At 43.4% G+C, this 18282-nt stretch overlaps 1 protein-coding gene across 7 annotated transcripts in view; it reads right to left on the reverse strand.

Moving 5' to 3' along the window:
- Positions 1-364: 364 nt before the first annotated feature.
- The window catches only part of PHACTR4 (phosphatase and actin regulator 4), a 58917-nt gene continuing 40999 nt past the window's right edge, over positions 365-18282 (reverse strand). For all 7 annotated transcript variants that reach the window (XM_088442170.1, XM_088442174.1, XM_088442171.1 and 4 more), the window contains 5 exons: positions 9598-9804; positions 8783-8844; positions 7669-7806; positions 1605-1681; positions 365-1474 (listed from right to left, as the gene is read on the reverse strand). In XM_088442170.1, coding sequence (XP_088298296.1) covers positions 1459-1474; positions 1605-1681; positions 7669-7806; positions 8783-8844; positions 9598-9804 — 500 coding nt within the window. In that variant the 3' untranslated portion in view covers positions 365-1458. The remainder of the gene's footprint in view (positions 1475-1604; positions 1682-7668; positions 7807-8782; positions 8845-9597; positions 9805-18282) is intronic.

The raw sequence follows: 18282 nt of genomic DNA on the forward strand, positions 1-18282 counted from the left end.
CAATAAAACATAACTCGCTATACACTACACTATGGCCTGGAGATTAGTTAGTTCTGCCTTACCATCCTGGAACTACCTCTTGCTAAACTTGTGCTCAACATTTCTACAGTATATATCCACAGAGGCTGCAAATGACCCATTTGTTCCATGGATTCCAGGATCCCCATTTCACTTCATATTTCTCTTCCCTTTACTCTCTCTGGCACTTCTCCTTATTCAGTGTATGTCTTGGTTTCTTCTCTTGCCTTCCTTATTTACAGTTTTGTTATCAGTTTCATGTCTTTTTTTTTTTTTTTTTATAAAAAGAGAAAAGACGCCAACATGCAATAAACTTTTTGACAAAAAAAAGTTTTTTTTTTTTTTTTTAATTTTCATCATTAAAATTCAGATTGAGACAAACTGATATACAGACTTTGATCCAATACAAGTAATACATATATACACATTCAGGGTGGAACAGGGGAAGGGTGGGGGGAGTAGTTCCAGTTTTGAGTTCTCCTTGCAAAGAGACATTATAGTACAAATATATACATAACATATCCCAAAGCACATTAACAGATTACATTAAGGCATAGTGTTTTATTTGTATTAACCCCTGTGTAAGCATCTTCAGAATCTCCATCCATCTTTCCACACAACTCATTTCATGGTCTCTAACCTTGGTAGTCATTCATGCAGTTTAAAAATATAGGCAAGCAGTAGGATAGTGTAATAAAAAAGTGGTTATCATTGCTTTGTGAGAACAATAAAAACAAAGCTCTTTTACAGTGAGTATGGGAAATACTGGCTCATTAGTTACATACAAGTGTGAGAACAGTGGTCTCATACAAACCTATACATGGAACAAATGTTTGAGTAGATAAAGGGGCCAGGTTAGCAGCCATACAATGCTCTCTCTGCACAATAGTTAAAATACACACACACACACACACACACACTTTATACCACCAATCATCCCTGAGAGATACTGAGATTCCATTGGAAGACCTGCACACACAGATGATGAAAACTCTTCAGTGGAAGAGAAACCATTGCATGGGTTCACATGATTCAAAATACAACAGGAGAAAAATATCTAGCAAAAAAAAATTAAATAAAGACGACAGGGCCAGCCCTAGACTCATGAACAGCTGCAATAAGGCACCTTGAGTTCATATGACCAGTAAGGGTAATGTCCTTGGCGGCAATAATATTACGCGCTGAGAGAGGTTATTGGGGGTTCAGCACTAATGAAGTGGAGAAGAGCTTGAATGATTCCATGATGCAAAAAGGAATAACCATTTGTGGTGAAAATAGGAACCACAAGCAAAGTGGTATGATCCTTCAATACCATCACAACCGTTGCAGTCTTAAGTCAGAGGTAAAATCATTGGGAGGGTAGGCTTGCGATTGGCACAACATGTGTATGCAGGTAAGTGCTTCTTGCCGCTAACAGTTCTCTTCTCTTTAAGTGACTGATTAAGGTCGATGGAACCTGTGGGAAAAAAAAAATTATTAAATTACATTGAACTAATTTACAGATTTTAAGAAGTTTGTTGCATGTGTATCAGAAAAGCAGCACATATGACGCTCTGAATGTGGGTTGGATGTAATAGAGGACTCACCGCGTGTAGTGTTTGCTCTCATCATGTACAGCCATCTCTGTACTCTTGAAGTCATTAAGCTCCTTGCGGATTGCCGCCTACAAAACAAAAGAAGACATAATAGAATCCATTGGGGACTACGACAGTTCTACCAGCTATTGTGGAAGTGGACATTATGGACTTCCATTGTACTGCACAGATATAATGTTGCTGTACATGCATTTTATCTGTGTTCATGTCATCTATTCATTTTATTAAATTTGCAACATTTCAAAGACAGGCTCATCAATCCATAGGACTGTCCGGATCCTAAACATAGTGAGTATATGGCACACACTAGAATGATTACAACTTATTTCTTGTGCCCATCTGTAACGATTCAGGATTTATATAAGAGTTATTGTTACTTAGTCAAAGAGAAACATTTATAAATTACAACTTCTGTGCTCAAGAATCACCTCACTTTCTTTGTAATGTATATGTTCTAACAAAACAGAAGATATCAGTATTGGCTTACAAATGTGATACTTTTACTGGAGTATTCTGTTCAGTTTGAGTTAATCATCTGTAGCAATTTATCATCTTCAAAGCATGCAAAATATGCATTTAGCAACCTTGCAAACAGATTAAAATAAATAGGTTATGTTTTATACAGCACTGCTTCACATTAGCAGGATTTATGTGATCAAAATATTATACAAAGCAGCCACATAATGTCACTTGTGTGTGGGTCTCTGTTAATATACATAGTTCAGTCCACATATATTTGGACACGACACAATTTTAAAAATTTTGACCCTGTACACCACCCACAATGAATTTGTAATGAAACAGTGGCGATGCAATTTAAGTGCAGATTTTTAGGAATTGCAACCATTTTATACACAGTCCACTATTTTCAGGGGCTCAAATGTAACTGGACAAAGTAAAAAGCAAAGAAAATGTTCATTTTAATCTCTCAGAGGAGGGAAATTATAGAGATACCCAAAAACACCAGGTGCGTTAGGGTGGGTGTCCTGTGGACCCCATGGACCTCGAAGAAAGTGTGTTAACAAAGGTATGTTATACCATAATTCTTATTTTCTTCTTCGGGGTCCACAGCAAATACGTTGGGGATATCCCAAAGCAGTAACCTTAAGGAAAGGGACGCTCCTGTGTCTCGGAAGAAAGGAGAATCCTACGCCCGAAGGAGGCATCCTGAGAGGCAAAGGTGTCAAATGCGTAGAATTTGACAAAGGTGTGGACGGAAGACCATGTGGCTGCCCTGCACAACTGTTCAGCAGAGGCACCCCGGCGGGGCGCTCACGAAGGTCCCACTGATCGCGTGGAATGTGCCGTTACTGAGTTCGGCACCACCAGTTTGGCTTGTGTGTATGCCTGAGAAATTGCCATACGAATCCACCTGGCCAGTGTCTGCTTATTGGCTGGCCAGCCACGCTTATGTCAGCCATACAGCACAAAAAGAGAATCAGACTTCCTCGTGCCGTTGGTGCGATCCACATAAATTTGTAGCGCACGCACAACATCCAAGGAAGCCTCACCTACCGAGAGTCTCGGAGCCTGAAAAGCTGGGACCACAATCTCTTCATTCATATGAAAACGAGATACCACTTTTGGAAGGTATCCTGCCCTAGTACAAAGAACCGCTCTATCCCAATGAAGTATTAAAAAGGGGGAGCGGAAGGAAAGTGCCGCCAGATCAGAGACTCTGCGGGCAGATGCAATAGCAAGAAGAAACACTGTCTTTGCTGTTAACCACTTGAGGTCTACTAATTTCAGGGGCTCAAACGGCGGCGCCTGTAGAGCCTTGAGGTCTAATGACAAATCCCACGGAGCTCCCGGGGGAACAAAGGGAAGCTGAACTCTTAGAACCCCCTGAAAAAACATCCTCACATCTGGCAGAAGAGCGATTTTTCCCTGAAACCAAACCGAAAGAGCAGAAACCTGAACCCTCAAGGTGACCAAGAGGAGCCCCTTTTCTAACCCAGTCTGAAGAAAGGAAAGCACTCTAGAGACCCTAAATACCTCATGGTCATATTTTTTGAGTTCACACCACTGAAAAAAACTCTATAATAAATATGGTCCAAAGCCGGTTTACGTGCCTTCAACATTGTCTGTATCACAGACTCAGAAAATCCCTTTTTTCTCAAGACGGAGGCCTCAAGAGCCATGCCTTCAAAGACAGATGAGGCAGACCCCAGATACAAGCAGGGACCCTGTATTAACAGATATTGCCTTAACGGAAGAGGCCACGGAAGTGTCTATGGAGAGACACTGTAGATCGGTGAACCAATGGCGTCTGGGCCACGCCGGAGCTATCAGGATTACCGTACTGCCCTCTTGCTTGATCTTCCTGATGACCTTGGGAAGAAGAGCAAACGGCGGAAAGAGATAAGCTAGCCTGTAATGCCATCTTACTGTCAGCGCATCTACAAACTCGGCCATTGGATCCCTGGTCCTGGATCCATATCTGGGAACCCTGTGGTTTCTCCTTGATGCCATGAGGTCCATCTCTGGAAGACCCCATCTGTCCACCAGGATCTGAAATACCAGTGGATGCAGAGCCCACTCTCCGGCATTTACCTCCTGCCGACTCAGGAAGTCCGCTTCCCAGTTTAGGACCCCTGGTATAAAACACGACCAATATTGTCGGGAGGTGACGCTCTGCCCAAACCAGAATTCTTGATACTTCTGTCATGGCCGTCCGACTCAGTGTGCCTCCCTGATGATTGAGGTAGGCTACGGTGGTGCGATTGTCGGATTGAATATGAACAGGTCTGCCTTTTATTATTTCCTGAGCCCTGAATACTGCCCTTAGTTCCTGGATATTTAAGGACAAACTACTTTCTGCCTTTGTCCATATGTCTTGAAACGTGTGCAGACCCGTCATTGCTCCCCAACCGTGAAGACTGACATCGGTTTTGAGAAACACCCTATCTGACACCCAAAATGGGCGATCCCGGTTGACATGATTTGTCTGCAATCACTACAGGGATGACCGAACCTCCGGTAAGAGATTAATTACCTGAGATTTGATTGCGCTGTACTCCCTGTTCCAGCATAGGAGAATTAACAGCTGCAATGGTCGTGAGTGAAAATGGGCATATTCCACCATGCTGAAGGTGGATACCATTGACCCCTGCACCCGCATCGCTGACTGCACTGATATCCGCCTGTTGTGCAGCAATTTGCGTATCCGCAACTGCAGGGCCGCAATCTTGTCTTCCGGCAGATATATCCTCTGAACCATGTAGTCCAAGCGTGCCCCCAAATGAATCATCTGCTGTTAGGGAGAAGCGATAACTTCTTCCAGTTTATGACCCAACCGTGACTGTGCAGAAAGGACACAGTCAGTCCCAGATGATTTTGGGACTGCCCCAGTGTCAGGAGATCGTCCAAGTATGGCAGAATCCTGACAACCTGGCGCCTGAGACATGCCATTATTACCGCCATAACCTTGGTAAACACCCGCGGAGCTGTCGACAGGCCAAATGGCAGAGCTTGAAACTGACTGACAGTTATTGACATAAAAGGCAGTACCCCACACACATTCAAATCACATACAACGCATAAACATTTCACCCCCTTGTCAATATATGCACTCTAAGCTCTTGTCACTACGAACAGCCTCAGGTTTAGTAGGATAGAGAGCTCTGTAAAAACCTGTCACCATAGAAGTATACAGGGAGACTGGATCCAGCCTCCTGAGTGTACAGCCACCGAGAGCATCTGAGAGTGGTGTCTGGCTGACTCATATAAAGGGAGGCTGGGAGGAGCAAACCCAGAAGCAGGAACCTTTGGACTGGGCCAGCGCGAGGGTAGGGGCTGCCAGGAGAAAAGCGAACCTCCCCTATGCTGGATGGAACCAACCGGCACACTGACCTGACCGCTGCCACTAGTCCCCGGCTGTCAGGATCCCTCACGTCCCTGTGGTCTAGTGCGGGAGACAGTCTGCCTGACGCCTCACTGCAGCGTGCCCCCGGCCAGTCTCCATTGCCGGAGGCCGTACCGCCACGTGGTCCCGGTGTCAGCGGCCACCGACACCACCTTACCTGCATCCCCTTGTCCCGGTTGTAGTCCAGGGCTCTGCGCCCCTACCGAAATCACTAGCTTCACACCAGTGTTGCGGCACTGGAGGGGGTAGATGGAGCGGCTACACGGGCGTCCAGACACTTACGTTGCTTCCGGTTTCCTTTCCATCAGTACGTGCTGCCCGCTCAGGTGGAGAGTCAAAACTTTTCTTTTTACTCATCTTCGGGACTGCTCCTTGCAGTCCCACTGTCCATGTGGTGTCAACCACACCACACAGAAGAACTGACTACCTTGGCCAGGGGCGAGGTATATGTGGGGAGGACCCAGTTTATCCTGGGAGCTGAGAGCTCGTTTTTAACTGTTTGGTGTCTGGATCACATACCCCAACGTATTGGCTGTGGACCCCGAAGAAGAAATTTAGAAGGATGTAGGTACAGGGGAGACTTTAGGAGAAGGTGATACAGAAGTCATGAGGGAGAGGTGGAGAAACACAGATGGATAGCCAATGCAATTTTTAATAAGGTTTTATATGATATAGTTTTAAAAGCATCTAAGACTACAACATTTTTTTTTTCTAAAGCTTCTTGAGGCCTGACGGCCCACAGACCCCTGTCCTGTTAGATCAAATTTTCATATCGGCACTTCCAAATCCTACTTCAAACACTGTATGTTTATATACAGACTCACTAGGGGAAAAATTTACCAGAAACTGTGTTGTGCAGTGGTTTCACATTAAAACTACTGAATTTACTAATCAAAACCACCAGCAGGTTAGTTCAAATGCTCTGCAACAGAAATGGATTTATGACAGGGAAACAACTAATAGTTTATGATGTGGACACCATTTATAGAGACTTAAAATGATTGTTGCCCCCCGTTACACAAATACTTTTTGATTGTCCCCAGATAGCAATCAATTATTGTTCTCTTAATAAAATGAAAGTTTCTTTTCCCCAATATATTAATAAAATATTGCCCCATAAAATAACAGTCAATGAATTGTACCTCCTTAAGCAATACAGAGTGACTGCCCTCATAAGTGTACTGAGCCTCCTCATGATTCGTCTGATAGCTCAAGCAGCATGCAGTTTGCCCGTTACTACAACCTCATGTAATGCAAACTCCTGAGAATTTGAATTTGCTCTGACAAAACAATCGTAACGGTGATTTTGGAAGCAACAATTATTCTGCGGTCTTTGAGCAGTTTTGCAGTTAGTAAATCTGATGATTTTAAAATCACCTGAAAAAGAGCACACAAAATTTCCATCTTGGATGCTTGCTTCTCATGAGGTCTTCAATTTTGTTCATTCAGTTGGAAGTGGAACTAGTGACCACTCCAGGAGATCTCTGCACAGTCGCTGATGGCACGCATATGAGACCCTGACTGCCAGGGAAGAAATGTGCTGAGCAAGAGGTGTAGTGTGCCAGGATAGACTACTACAGTTACCAAATGGCCACTTGATAAGTCTGGCAAGACATCACAACTGGTCTGCGGGTCCCCCATACACACAGGCAGATGTACTGATATATCTGCATGATATATTGGCATCGGGTGTCCTTCAGGGCAAACCAGATATGTCGTTCATAGATCTAGCGTCTGTACAAAACTGCAGATGCACTATACAATATGTTTGTCGGCTGTATGAACGACATAGCGTATTAGTGTGTACTCAGCATAAGACTGAGTGCAATGTGTTCATCACCGAGGTATTAAGCTTGCAGGTAAGGTACTCTTACCTCTGTTATTAGCCAGTCACGTTTTATTACTATGTTCCCAAGTGTAAAGTACAACAGAATATGCTGGTGCTATATAAATAAATGTTATTAGGTAAATCTAATATTACAAGCACACATTACCTGGGGCTCCTCAACTGGATACAAGTAGGCAAAATGTTATAGAATGGAAAGTTGTATTGTGCGACCAATTCTTCATTATAATCTGGATAACATAACACTCAAGACTTCTACACTCATGACCACTAATATAGTAACATTACTAATATGCATATAAGTAATAATATCAATGATACGGAGAGGGGAAGTGGTTTCTTACCTTGTCAGCCGGGGTGAGCTTGGTCCAGGGTTTATCAGCTCTTCTGTCATAATCGTGAGCATCCGTCACCTCTACATACTCATTGAATCTAAGTATTTTTCTCTCTAACAACTCCGCCACTGTAGGTCTTTGACTGAGCTATAGATCAAAGTGAAAGACTTTGAGTTTGTTTTTACCATTTCATAAATACAGAGCTAAGGGAATGTCATTTAAACTTCAGAAGAACAGAAAAACAAATTGATAAAAGTTTATACATACTGATTCCTAAACATATCTATGACATCCAAAAATAACACGCTTTGCTAATAACAGTGTGAAACAGCCATACACTTGCTTTTATTAATTTAACATGTAGTGCTAGACTCAAAGTGAGTATGTATTGAAGAACTGTTATGGGTTACAGCACATGTGCCATCAGCAACAAGCTGTTCAATAATTCATTAGGCATGTTGTCCCTGTGTTAAAGCATGGCTAAGTTACATGACTGGTTTCTCCCAAAGGCACACAGCATATGATCACTTCACAACTGTGAGGTCTATACACAGGGTATTAAAGCTGCTTACAACAAATGTGAATATGTAACTGATGCATATGGGGAGGGATGTAGTTACCTTTTGGAAATTCAGAATGCTGACAAGCAGAAGGGGGACAGTGGTATGTCAAACCAAACATGCTAGTACTGCAATGTAAAGTGTGGTTACCAACTCAGCTTTACAACATGATGCTTGTGACATGATGGGAAGTTCATGGGGGTGGGGTATCAACACCATCTTGGCAGGATGAGCGATAAGAGTGTAACGGTATGGGACCATTACAACCATTAGGGACCTAAGCTGAACTGAAGAACAGCACAAGCAGGGTAAAAAAGAATTTCATTTTTTAACAGCCTAAGCACTGCCCACTTCACCTTTTAAAGATAATTCCTTCTAAAATGATCCATTTCTGTTTATGGGTGGAATTCTCCTTTAAGGCAGAGTAGGGGAGTTCTACAAAAGTTAAACTGTTCTTTAAATAAAGTCTCTACAGAATGAAAATGGACTGGTTTATGCTTAACAAAAAATTAATTTTTGTTCTAAACGGAATGCAATTTTCTTAGGAAAAAAGGGACAGGTACCTTGCGTGTCAATCGTCTCTTGATTTCACGTTTCTCTGCTAGCCGGTCAGCTTCATTCTTTTCTACAAAGGAAATAGGTTTAAGGATGTCATTGAAACTCATGGCAGCCTCTGTAAAGCGTTTGCCAGCCTTACAGTTTACAGTACTTACACCCTTACAGTTTACTTGACGCCACTAAGGCCTGCTGCTCTAACTCTAGTTAGTGTTTATGAAAAACTCACTTCTGGCATCTTTCCATTATACCACTTGTTTAAATGAGCCCACATGTCCATTTCCTTCTTCATATTCCTCCTTAGTAACCTTCACTGTTTATTGTGTCATTGTTACACAATTCTATCCTATCTTTGTTAAGTTTCTTATAACATGTTTTCTTACAAATAACTTTGCCGGTTAAATCTCCTGCCCACTTATGTCACATTGTGCTCATCACGTTTTCTGAAGCCGCGAATCCACTTCAATTTAACCAAGCGATTGCACGATAACGACGTCGTGGCATGTAAATATCAAAAACGACCAGCGACGCGCATGACCGCAGGTCGTTTTTGCCATCATCGCCCGTGCAAGCTGGTCAACCTGACGATCCAGTCAGGTTCAGCATGTGCGGGGATGATGGATGTGCCTAGACTGAACGAGCTAACGTTCAGTCTAGGCACATCACTAGACATGGAAACGACAGCACGATAACAATGTCATAATTGTGCTGTTGATTCCATGTCTACTAGTGGATATGCAGCATCAGTTTCTCACGTCTCTGGAAACTTGTCTACCACTATGAATTGGTCTATTGATTAGCTGCTGCACCCCTCTGCTCTCACGTTGTAAGATGTTCCTCTGCTCCAGCTCCTCGGCAGTGGGTCTCTGGCTCAATCTTCGGTTCAGCTGTGAGCCAATCTGTTGCCGGATTTGATTCCACTCTTCCCGGCTGCGATGAGGTATCTCAGTGTCTTGATCTTGAGAACCCATTTTTCCACTAAGCTTCATGGCCAGGGTATCTTTTCTTTTCACCTTATTTGCCAAGGAGCCTAGAAAGGGAAAAAAAACATTATAAATATCTAGAATGTAAATCTGAGTCTGGCTAAAAGGCACAAGGAAGGAGGGGGGGGTTCAAAACAAACACATGGTTTAGCTACAATTTAGTATACGACCAAGTAATAATTTCATTTCTGTAAATGTACTGCAAATTAGACACTATTTAACAATACATATTGACATCTGAAGCCATAAAGAATATTATAATGACAAGTACACTACAGCAAAACAAGATTACACTAATGCTGTTAACTCCACTATTCCAGAAAATAATTCTGTGTAATACAGTTCACAATTTTTTAAATAAAACATGTTACTGCCAAAGTTTTCCTATATTCTGAGTCACACAGTAGAGAAGGGTGATCTATAACATACTAGAACAATTTTAGTTGCACATACAAAAGACCAAAAAAATCAAACTACACAATACAAAACACTAGTCATTGTAAGCAGTATACACTTTTATAAAACCTTAAGATAATAGGAATAAGCCTAATCATGGGGGAAGTATTTCTACCTAGCTACTTTAGACTTCCCGTCTGTAATGCTGGCCACACACTACAATCTTACCAGCTGCTTGACCCTTATACTAAAGACCCAATTTGGCCATTCACCTGTCTGAATCGGTCAGTGACATACCACATGTGGCTGGCTTAGACCGGCTGAAGGACACTGTGGAAAGTACTTAAGATACTAAATAAACCTAAAATATAAGCCTGTTTATATATAAGGAACTTTGTATATTATTCCTCAGTGATGGTTCCCAGTGAAATAATAAGCCCACACAATGAACACCTTCACTATATGTAGGACCGCAGAAAGACTGAAAAACACAAATTTACAGCTTGCACCATACTACATAACAAGGTTATATACTCTACATCACACCTTTCCATACTGGACCAACTTGTATGCCAGATTTATCGGTCCTCTAAATTGCATATTAAAAAAAAATTAAAAAAATCAGGCTGTACTTAAGCTTAAAATTTATTTAATCACTGCAAACTACAAATTTCAATATAAACTACTGGTCAAAAGTTATAGAACACACTCATTTTTTCCAGTTTTTATTGAAATGTAAGCAATTCAAAAGTCCAGTGAATAACCTGAAATGCTGCAAAGAGGTTAAAAGTTTTGGTTAGCAAAAACTGAAAAATAATGTACATTTGAGAGTTATAAAAAAAGCCTTTTTGTTAGGGAACAAGTAATGGGTTAAGCCAGTGGTTCCCAAACTTTTTTGAATTATGGCGCCCTAGAGTATCAGCATTGTTTTCACGGCACCCCTAAGCCAAAATTTTGTTATTGAGGAATTCTGAAAAAATTTAGCAAAGTGAAGTCAATTGTGCTTACTGTCATCCTTAGGGTCAGTTATGTGATGGGGGACAGGTTTGCATTTCGGTTGTCCACATATTTACATTACATTGACCATAAATGATTTGATTTAGTGTTGGACCACCAACCTGAGGCACCCCTGCAAGTGTCCCGAGGCACCCCAGGGTGCCACGGTCACATTTTAGGAACCACTGGGCACTTACAGCTGTTCTGCAGCAATGAAAGAGGCTTGTCTGGGCCATGAAGCACAGACAGTGGACTACTGAAGACCGGAGGATGATTTTATAGACCAATGAATCAATATTTGAAATCTTTGGCTCATCCTTTTATACGCTGTTGAGTAGTCGACAGGATGGTTCTTCAGTGTGTGGTGTTTATTTACTAAGCAGCAGCTTTTAAAAGTAAGCACTTCCCGGCTCGTTTAAGCCTGAAATTTAAAAGGGCAATGCTTTTAATAGCAAAATACCCCATGTTCTGCTATTAAAGCCATTGTCCTTTTAAATTTCGGGCTTAAACACTCTGGGAAACTGCAGCTGGTTAGTCAATAAATCCCTGTGACACCAACGGTCAAATATGGAGGAGGAAGCGTGATGGGAACTTTTGCTGGATCCTGAGTCGGCAATTTGCAGAAAGTGACTGGCACCTTAAACTGAAAAGCTACCACAGCATTTTACAGCACCATGCAATACTCTCTGGTCTATACCTAGATGGTCAATGGTTAAACCAACAGCAAGACAATGAACCAAAACATGGCCCTCATTCAGACCCACTCGCTGTCCGCTCGCAAGTGTCCGCTCGCAAGTGGGTCGATGGTCCGCACTCGCTCGGAGTGTCTCATCAAAGGGGGCGTGCTGTCGATGTTGACTGACAGCACGCCCCCTTTGGTGGGCGTGCCGGGGGCGTGCCTGCCAGACGGAGGCGTTCCCAAGGGAACGCCTACCGTCTGAAGCCGGCCCCACTGACATCACTAGTGATGTCAGTGGGAGTGATTTTGGCTCTGATAGAGCCAAAATCACTCCTGGCCTTGCGGTTGAAAAACTCAACCGCAGGCTTTTGCTCGCAGTTTCGATGGTCGCGATGGTCAAGACCATCGCGACCATCATCCTGCACGCTCGTATAGGCTGTGGGTGGTGACCCACAGCTATACAAGCGTCCAGGACGACGCTCCATATTAATGGAGGTGGGCCCTGATTCAGAGCGAGCGCTCTGGTCAGAGCGTCCGGCTCTGAATCAGGGCCCATATCTCCAGGCTATTCAAAAAACTTTTATCGAACACCTTTGGAAATTGGGTTTAGATATCAAATGCTTGATTTCGTCCCATCAATACAAACCATTCCTTGTCAAAACTGCACATTCATGGGATAACAAGCAGCAAGGATTTTGTGGCGTAATCAGTAGTACAGCATTATGGATGAAACGCACATTGTACAAAGGTACACACAGCAGAGAGCAGGCTAAGGGAAGGAGACCATTATGCCTGTACACACCAATGTTTTAGGGATTGTCCCAGTGAGTAAATAGAGAAGGCTACAATTTGTGGGTGACTCATGCTACAAGATATAGATAAAAATATCAAACGGATTTCTTTACGCAGGTAAGCCTCAATTTAGTCTCTATATGAGCTACTATTGCTTCTGTTGTCTATTAAAGCCTCACCATATACTCTTCATTAACAAATGCTAGAAATACATAAGTAGAATACAATAATAAATGAATAGAAAATTATACTAAAGAGCAGAGACAAAAATTGCATATTTTAAATAGAACAGACTAAAGCAGTGGTTCCCAAACTTTTTCGAATCATGGCGCCCTAGAGTATCAGCATGTTTTCCAAGGCACCCCTGGGCCAAAAGTTTTTTATTGAGAAATTCAACAAAAATTAAATGACAAATAGTGCTTATATGTCACCCTTACGGTATGTTCCGTTATGCAACGTTGACAGGGCTGCGCTTCTCTGTCCACATATTTTGTGATTGGCAGTCATTAACAGTGGTTTTGCCTATCACACTGAATAAAAATCATTTTATTTGGTACTGGACCACCAACCCGAGGCACCCTCTGTAAGTGCCCTGAGGCACCCAATTTGAGAACCACTGCACTAAAGACATATTTTACTACACAACATAAAAATCAGCATTACACAAAAACCAATCACAATATCCAAAAAATGCACCCTGTAACCACACAGTAATCATTGTCTAGCAATCGTTAGGTATGATGTGTGTGCCATTGTGCATACACGCCTCATTGAATTTGAGGAGGTTAATAGTTGTTTTTTTTTTTTTTAACAAAACTTTAGCCTCGTAAGTTTTGCCATTGGCTCCTAGTATTTGGATACCGGTTATAAATTTATATGAAGCAAGCACTGTGAGTTGCGGGATGGTATCAATAGATAAATGCACAATGTAGTCTTTCAGAAATACCCAAGTAAAAAAACCTGGATGATTTGTAAAAGCTCATACAACACTTCATCAGTGATTAATTATGATTGCAATACTATGTTATATATTTTGTTTTCCCATACGAGTGTCAGCAATTTCCATTTTTTTTTTTAATGTATTTTGTTTTATTGCGAGGGACAGTGAACATTTGTAACTATCAATTAAATATAATTTATCCAATATTAAATGACAAAGGGGCCACATTCATTTGAAACTGAACTCCATATGAACCACGTTACATAATTACATTATTTGCTTGAGTTAAAAAACATTCATCACAAAGATCATCGCACATCAGACATGACCCCAAAGTGAGCAGCCCCCTGCTTATGTAGTATGTTCTTTCTCTACAATCACCATTACATTGTTCAGACTTTGGAACGTTCAAACTGTGTAGATGCTCAGTCCCAGGAACAGAAGTCATGTGCAGCCTGTCACTGGTACATAAGTGAGTGAGAACTTGAAAAAATTAGAGTTATGGCATAACATACCTCAGTTGAGACTTTCTTTGAGGTCCATAGGGTCCACAGAATCTACCTTGGGGGGGGGTTATGTAGTTGGAGTGATCCATTGCACCAAACAGCTTACAGCTTTGAAGCTCCCAGCATGCACAGGTCCTCCTCCCTATATACCCCGCCCCCAGCCACAGGCATTCAGTTTGTAAACAAGCCTAATGGCAATAGTCAATAGTGGAGAAGGAAGTACAATGTACCCAAGAAACACTCTCAAAACACGAAGAAGGATTCAGTGATACAAAAAGAAAGGAACAGATCCCAACTGAGGCCAGGTGCGTCAGGGAGGGTGCCCTGTGGACCTCGAAGAAAAAAAATTAACTGGAGGTATGTTATACCTATACCATAACTCAAATTTTTTTCTTCAGGGTCCATAGGGTCCGCAGGATCTACCTTGGGTACGTACTAAAGCAGTTCCCTTAAGGGTGGGGACGCTCCTGAGCAGAGAGGAGAATCCGCCACCCAAAGGAAGCATCCTGGGAGGCAAAAATATCAAATGCATATAACACAAAGAGCGCATCTGATGTCCTGATGGAGCTGGTAAGATCCACGTAGATATGTAGGGCATGAACCACATCCAGGGAAGCTTCACCCTTGGAAAGGTCTGAAAACTGAAAGGCAGGGACTACAATTTCTTCATTAATATGAAAAAGGGATACCGCCTTACCTTTGGAAGGTAACCCGCTCTAGTACGGAGGACAGCTCTATTTTGCTGAAAAATTTAATATGGGGAGCGACATGACAGTGCTGCCAAAATCAGAAACTCTGCGAGCTGAGAAAATAGCGAGGAGAAAGTGTCTTCACTGTCAACCATCCAAGGTCCACTTTATCCAAGGGCTCAAAAGGAGAAGCTTGCAGTGCACGGAGAAGCAAAGATAAATCCCACGGTGTCACCGGAGGAACAAATGGAGGTTGCACATGGAGAACCCCCTGCAAAAATGTTCTAACATCCGGCAGGGGAGCAATTCTGCGCTGGAACCATACTGACAATGCCGAAACCTGAACTCTCAAGGTAGCCAGGCGAAGACCTAAGTCTAATCCTACCTGAAGAAAAGCAAGCACTTGCGAGACCCTGAAAACTTTAGGGTCATATTTTCTGTGGGAACACCAAAGAAAAAATGAATGCCAATTCCTGTGATAGATGCGGGCCGTAGCCGGCTTCGTTGCCCTCAGCATCGTCTGGGTCAAATAAATAGCGAAACCTTTGGTCTTTAAGTCGGAAGACTCAAGAGCCATGCCATCAAAGCCAGCCGAGGTAAATCCGGTCGTAGAAAAAGTGGAAGTGGACTGTCTATGGATAGACATTTCAGATCGGTGAACCAATGTCTCCTGGGCCAGGCAAGAGCAATTAGTATTATCCTGCCGCCCTCCTGCTTGAACTTTCTGACGACCCTTGGGAGGAGGGAGATTGGAGGAAACAGGTATGTCAACCTCGCCAGAGCGTCCTAAAAGGCGGCTGAGGGGTCCCTTATTCTGGACCCGTACCTGGGGACCTTGTTGTTGTGGCGTGACGCCATGAGGTCTATATCTGGTAGTCCCCACTTGTCCACCAGGAGTTGAAAGACGTCCAGATGAAAAGCCCATTCTCCGGTATGTATGTCCTGACAACAGAGGAAGTCCACTTCCCAGTTGAGGACTCCTGGGATGAATATTGCAGAGATTGCTGGAAGATGGCATTCTCTCATGGCTGCCGGACTTCTTCCTTGATGATTGATATAGGCAACCGCAGTCACATTGTCGGACTGAATCTGGACAGGCCTGCCCTGAAGTAGGTCCTGCGCTAGAATGAGTACTCTGTGCACTGCACAAAGCTCCAAAATAATCTGTAGGTGATTTTCCTAATCCGTCCACCTTCCCCGAAAGGTGTGAAGAATAGTCACCGCTCCCCATCCTCGCAGATTTGCATCCATGTACCACCCAATCTGGGACCCATAATGGGCAACCCTTGTCTAGATGAGTCGTCTGCAGCCACCAGACGAGGGAGAGCCGAACCTCCGGCGAGATGCGGATCATCTTAAGACTTTATCCGATGATACCGACCATCCCAACGAGACAGAATCCATTACTTCAAGGACATTGAGTGGAACTGGGCATAAGCCACCTTGTTGAATGTTGACACCATGGAGCCCAGCACCTGCATTGCCAAGTGAACTTATACTTCCTGCTTGCAAAATAGACTGTGCACACGAGATTGTAGTGCTGCAATCTTGTCCTCTGGTAGAAGAATCCTCTGTCCCAGAGAGTCCAGCAGCGCTCCTAAGTGCACCATCTGCTGAGTTGGAGAAAGAGAAGACTTTTTCCAATTGATTATCCAGCCGTGCTCTTGTAGGCAGACAATGGTCAATTGGAGATGACATTGAGATTGTGCTAATATCAGGAGGTCGTCCAAATATGGCAGTATCCTGACTCCTTGTCGTCTGAGATGAACTGTCATAACTGCCATTATCTTGGTAAATACCGGAGTGGCCGTGGCCAGCCCGAAGGGCAGAGCCTGAAATTGTTAATGTTGCTGATCTACCACCATTCTCGGAAATCCTTGGTCAGATTGTGCAATAGGAACATGCAGATAAGCATCCTGTATGTCCAGGGAGACCATGAAATCTACAGGCTCCATTGCCAGCATAATTGACCATAGGGTTTCCATACGGAATTTGGGCACATGGATGAATCTGTTGAGAGACTTCAGATTCAGGATAGGGCGATGTGATCCATTTGGTTTCAGAATCAAAATCAAATTTGAATTATAACCCCTTCCCTGTTGCGTCACAGGAACAGGGATTAAGATTCCCGAACTCAGGAGGCTCCAATAGCCTCCCGGAAGGTCAAAGATCTGACCGGGTCTACCGGAAGGGTTGTACCAACAAACCTCTGAGGAGGATGCTTGAGGAACGTGATGGCGTAACCATGAGAGACCACCTCACAAACCCAGACATCCGTAGTCATCTAATGCCAAACATGAGAAAACTGGAGAAGTGGGCCTCTACCCTGAGACCCCCCAGGGGGAGGCCCGGACCATCAGGCAGTGGGCTTATTGCCCGGTTTGGAAGCAGGTCGTCTGGTTGACCAGGATTTCCTGGTTTGTGGTTTCCTGTGGGAACTATCCAGTCTAGAGGAAGACTGTCCCTTTGCCCTATCCTGTGGGTGAAAGGACCGAGCTGACGAAAGCCTATACTTAGGGGTAGTCGTATATGGCAATCCCGCAGATTTAGATGTCGCCAGAGAAGACATGTTGTCATCCAGCTCTGGTCCAAACAGTACCCTTCCCAACAAAAGGCGAAGACTCCAGGGCCTTCTTGGACCCTGTATCCGCCATCCAGGTTTTTAGCCAAAGGGTTCTTCGAGCCAAGATACCTGCATCAATGACTGCTTCCCCCATATACATAGCTGCTTCTTGCATCTGCCTGAGATGCGAGAGCTGTTCTCTGGTAGCATTCGGCATGCTATCCTCCAGAGCCTTCGTCCATTCTTCCATAGCCTTGGCTACCCAGGCAACAGCCACAGCTGGTCTGGTAATAGCTCCAGATAATAAAACCACTGATTTTAAACAGTTATCAAGTTTTCTATCTGTAACCTCTTTCAATGAGGATGCTGCAGGAATGGGTAATGTAGAGCTCTTAATCTAGTTCACAGGTTCTCAAACTCTGTCCTCAGGACCCCAAACAGTGCATGTTTTGCAGGTGTCCTCACATAATTACTAGTGATATAATTAGCTGCACCTGTAGATCTTTTAAAATGTCAGTGAGTAATGAACACACCTGCTGGGTGACCTGCAAAAAGTGAACTGTGTGGGGTCCTGAGGACCAAGTTTGAGAACCACTGATCTAGTTACATGAGCATCTACCGATGGAGGAATTTCCCATTTGTTACACTCACCAAGTGCAAATGGGTATCGAGAGGTTAAATTATTTGTAACATGAAAATGCTTACTTGGAGTACACCATGCTTCAGACAGGAGATTTGTCAGTTGTTCAGACTGAGGAAGATAATCTTTAGCCACCTTCTGACACCTAAAGATCAGAGTCTTAGATTTCGGCAGAAGAATCAAACCAACAGGGATTCATGTGGGACATATACATAGAAGGATGCAAATGCTGTGGGTACCCCATAGCAGGAGGCAATATCGTGGCAGGAGCACGCAACGCTGTGGCCCTGTCCAGCAAATGCGACAAAACCGGAGACCAAGAGG

Source organism: Taudactylus pleione, unplaced genomic scaffold, assembly GCF_031769625.1.
Source record: "Taudactylus pleione unplaced genomic scaffold, aTauple2 ptg000305l, whole genome shotgun sequence".
Taxonomy (NCBI): Eukaryota; Metazoa; Chordata; class Amphibia; order Anura; family Myobatrachidae; genus Taudactylus; species Taudactylus pleione.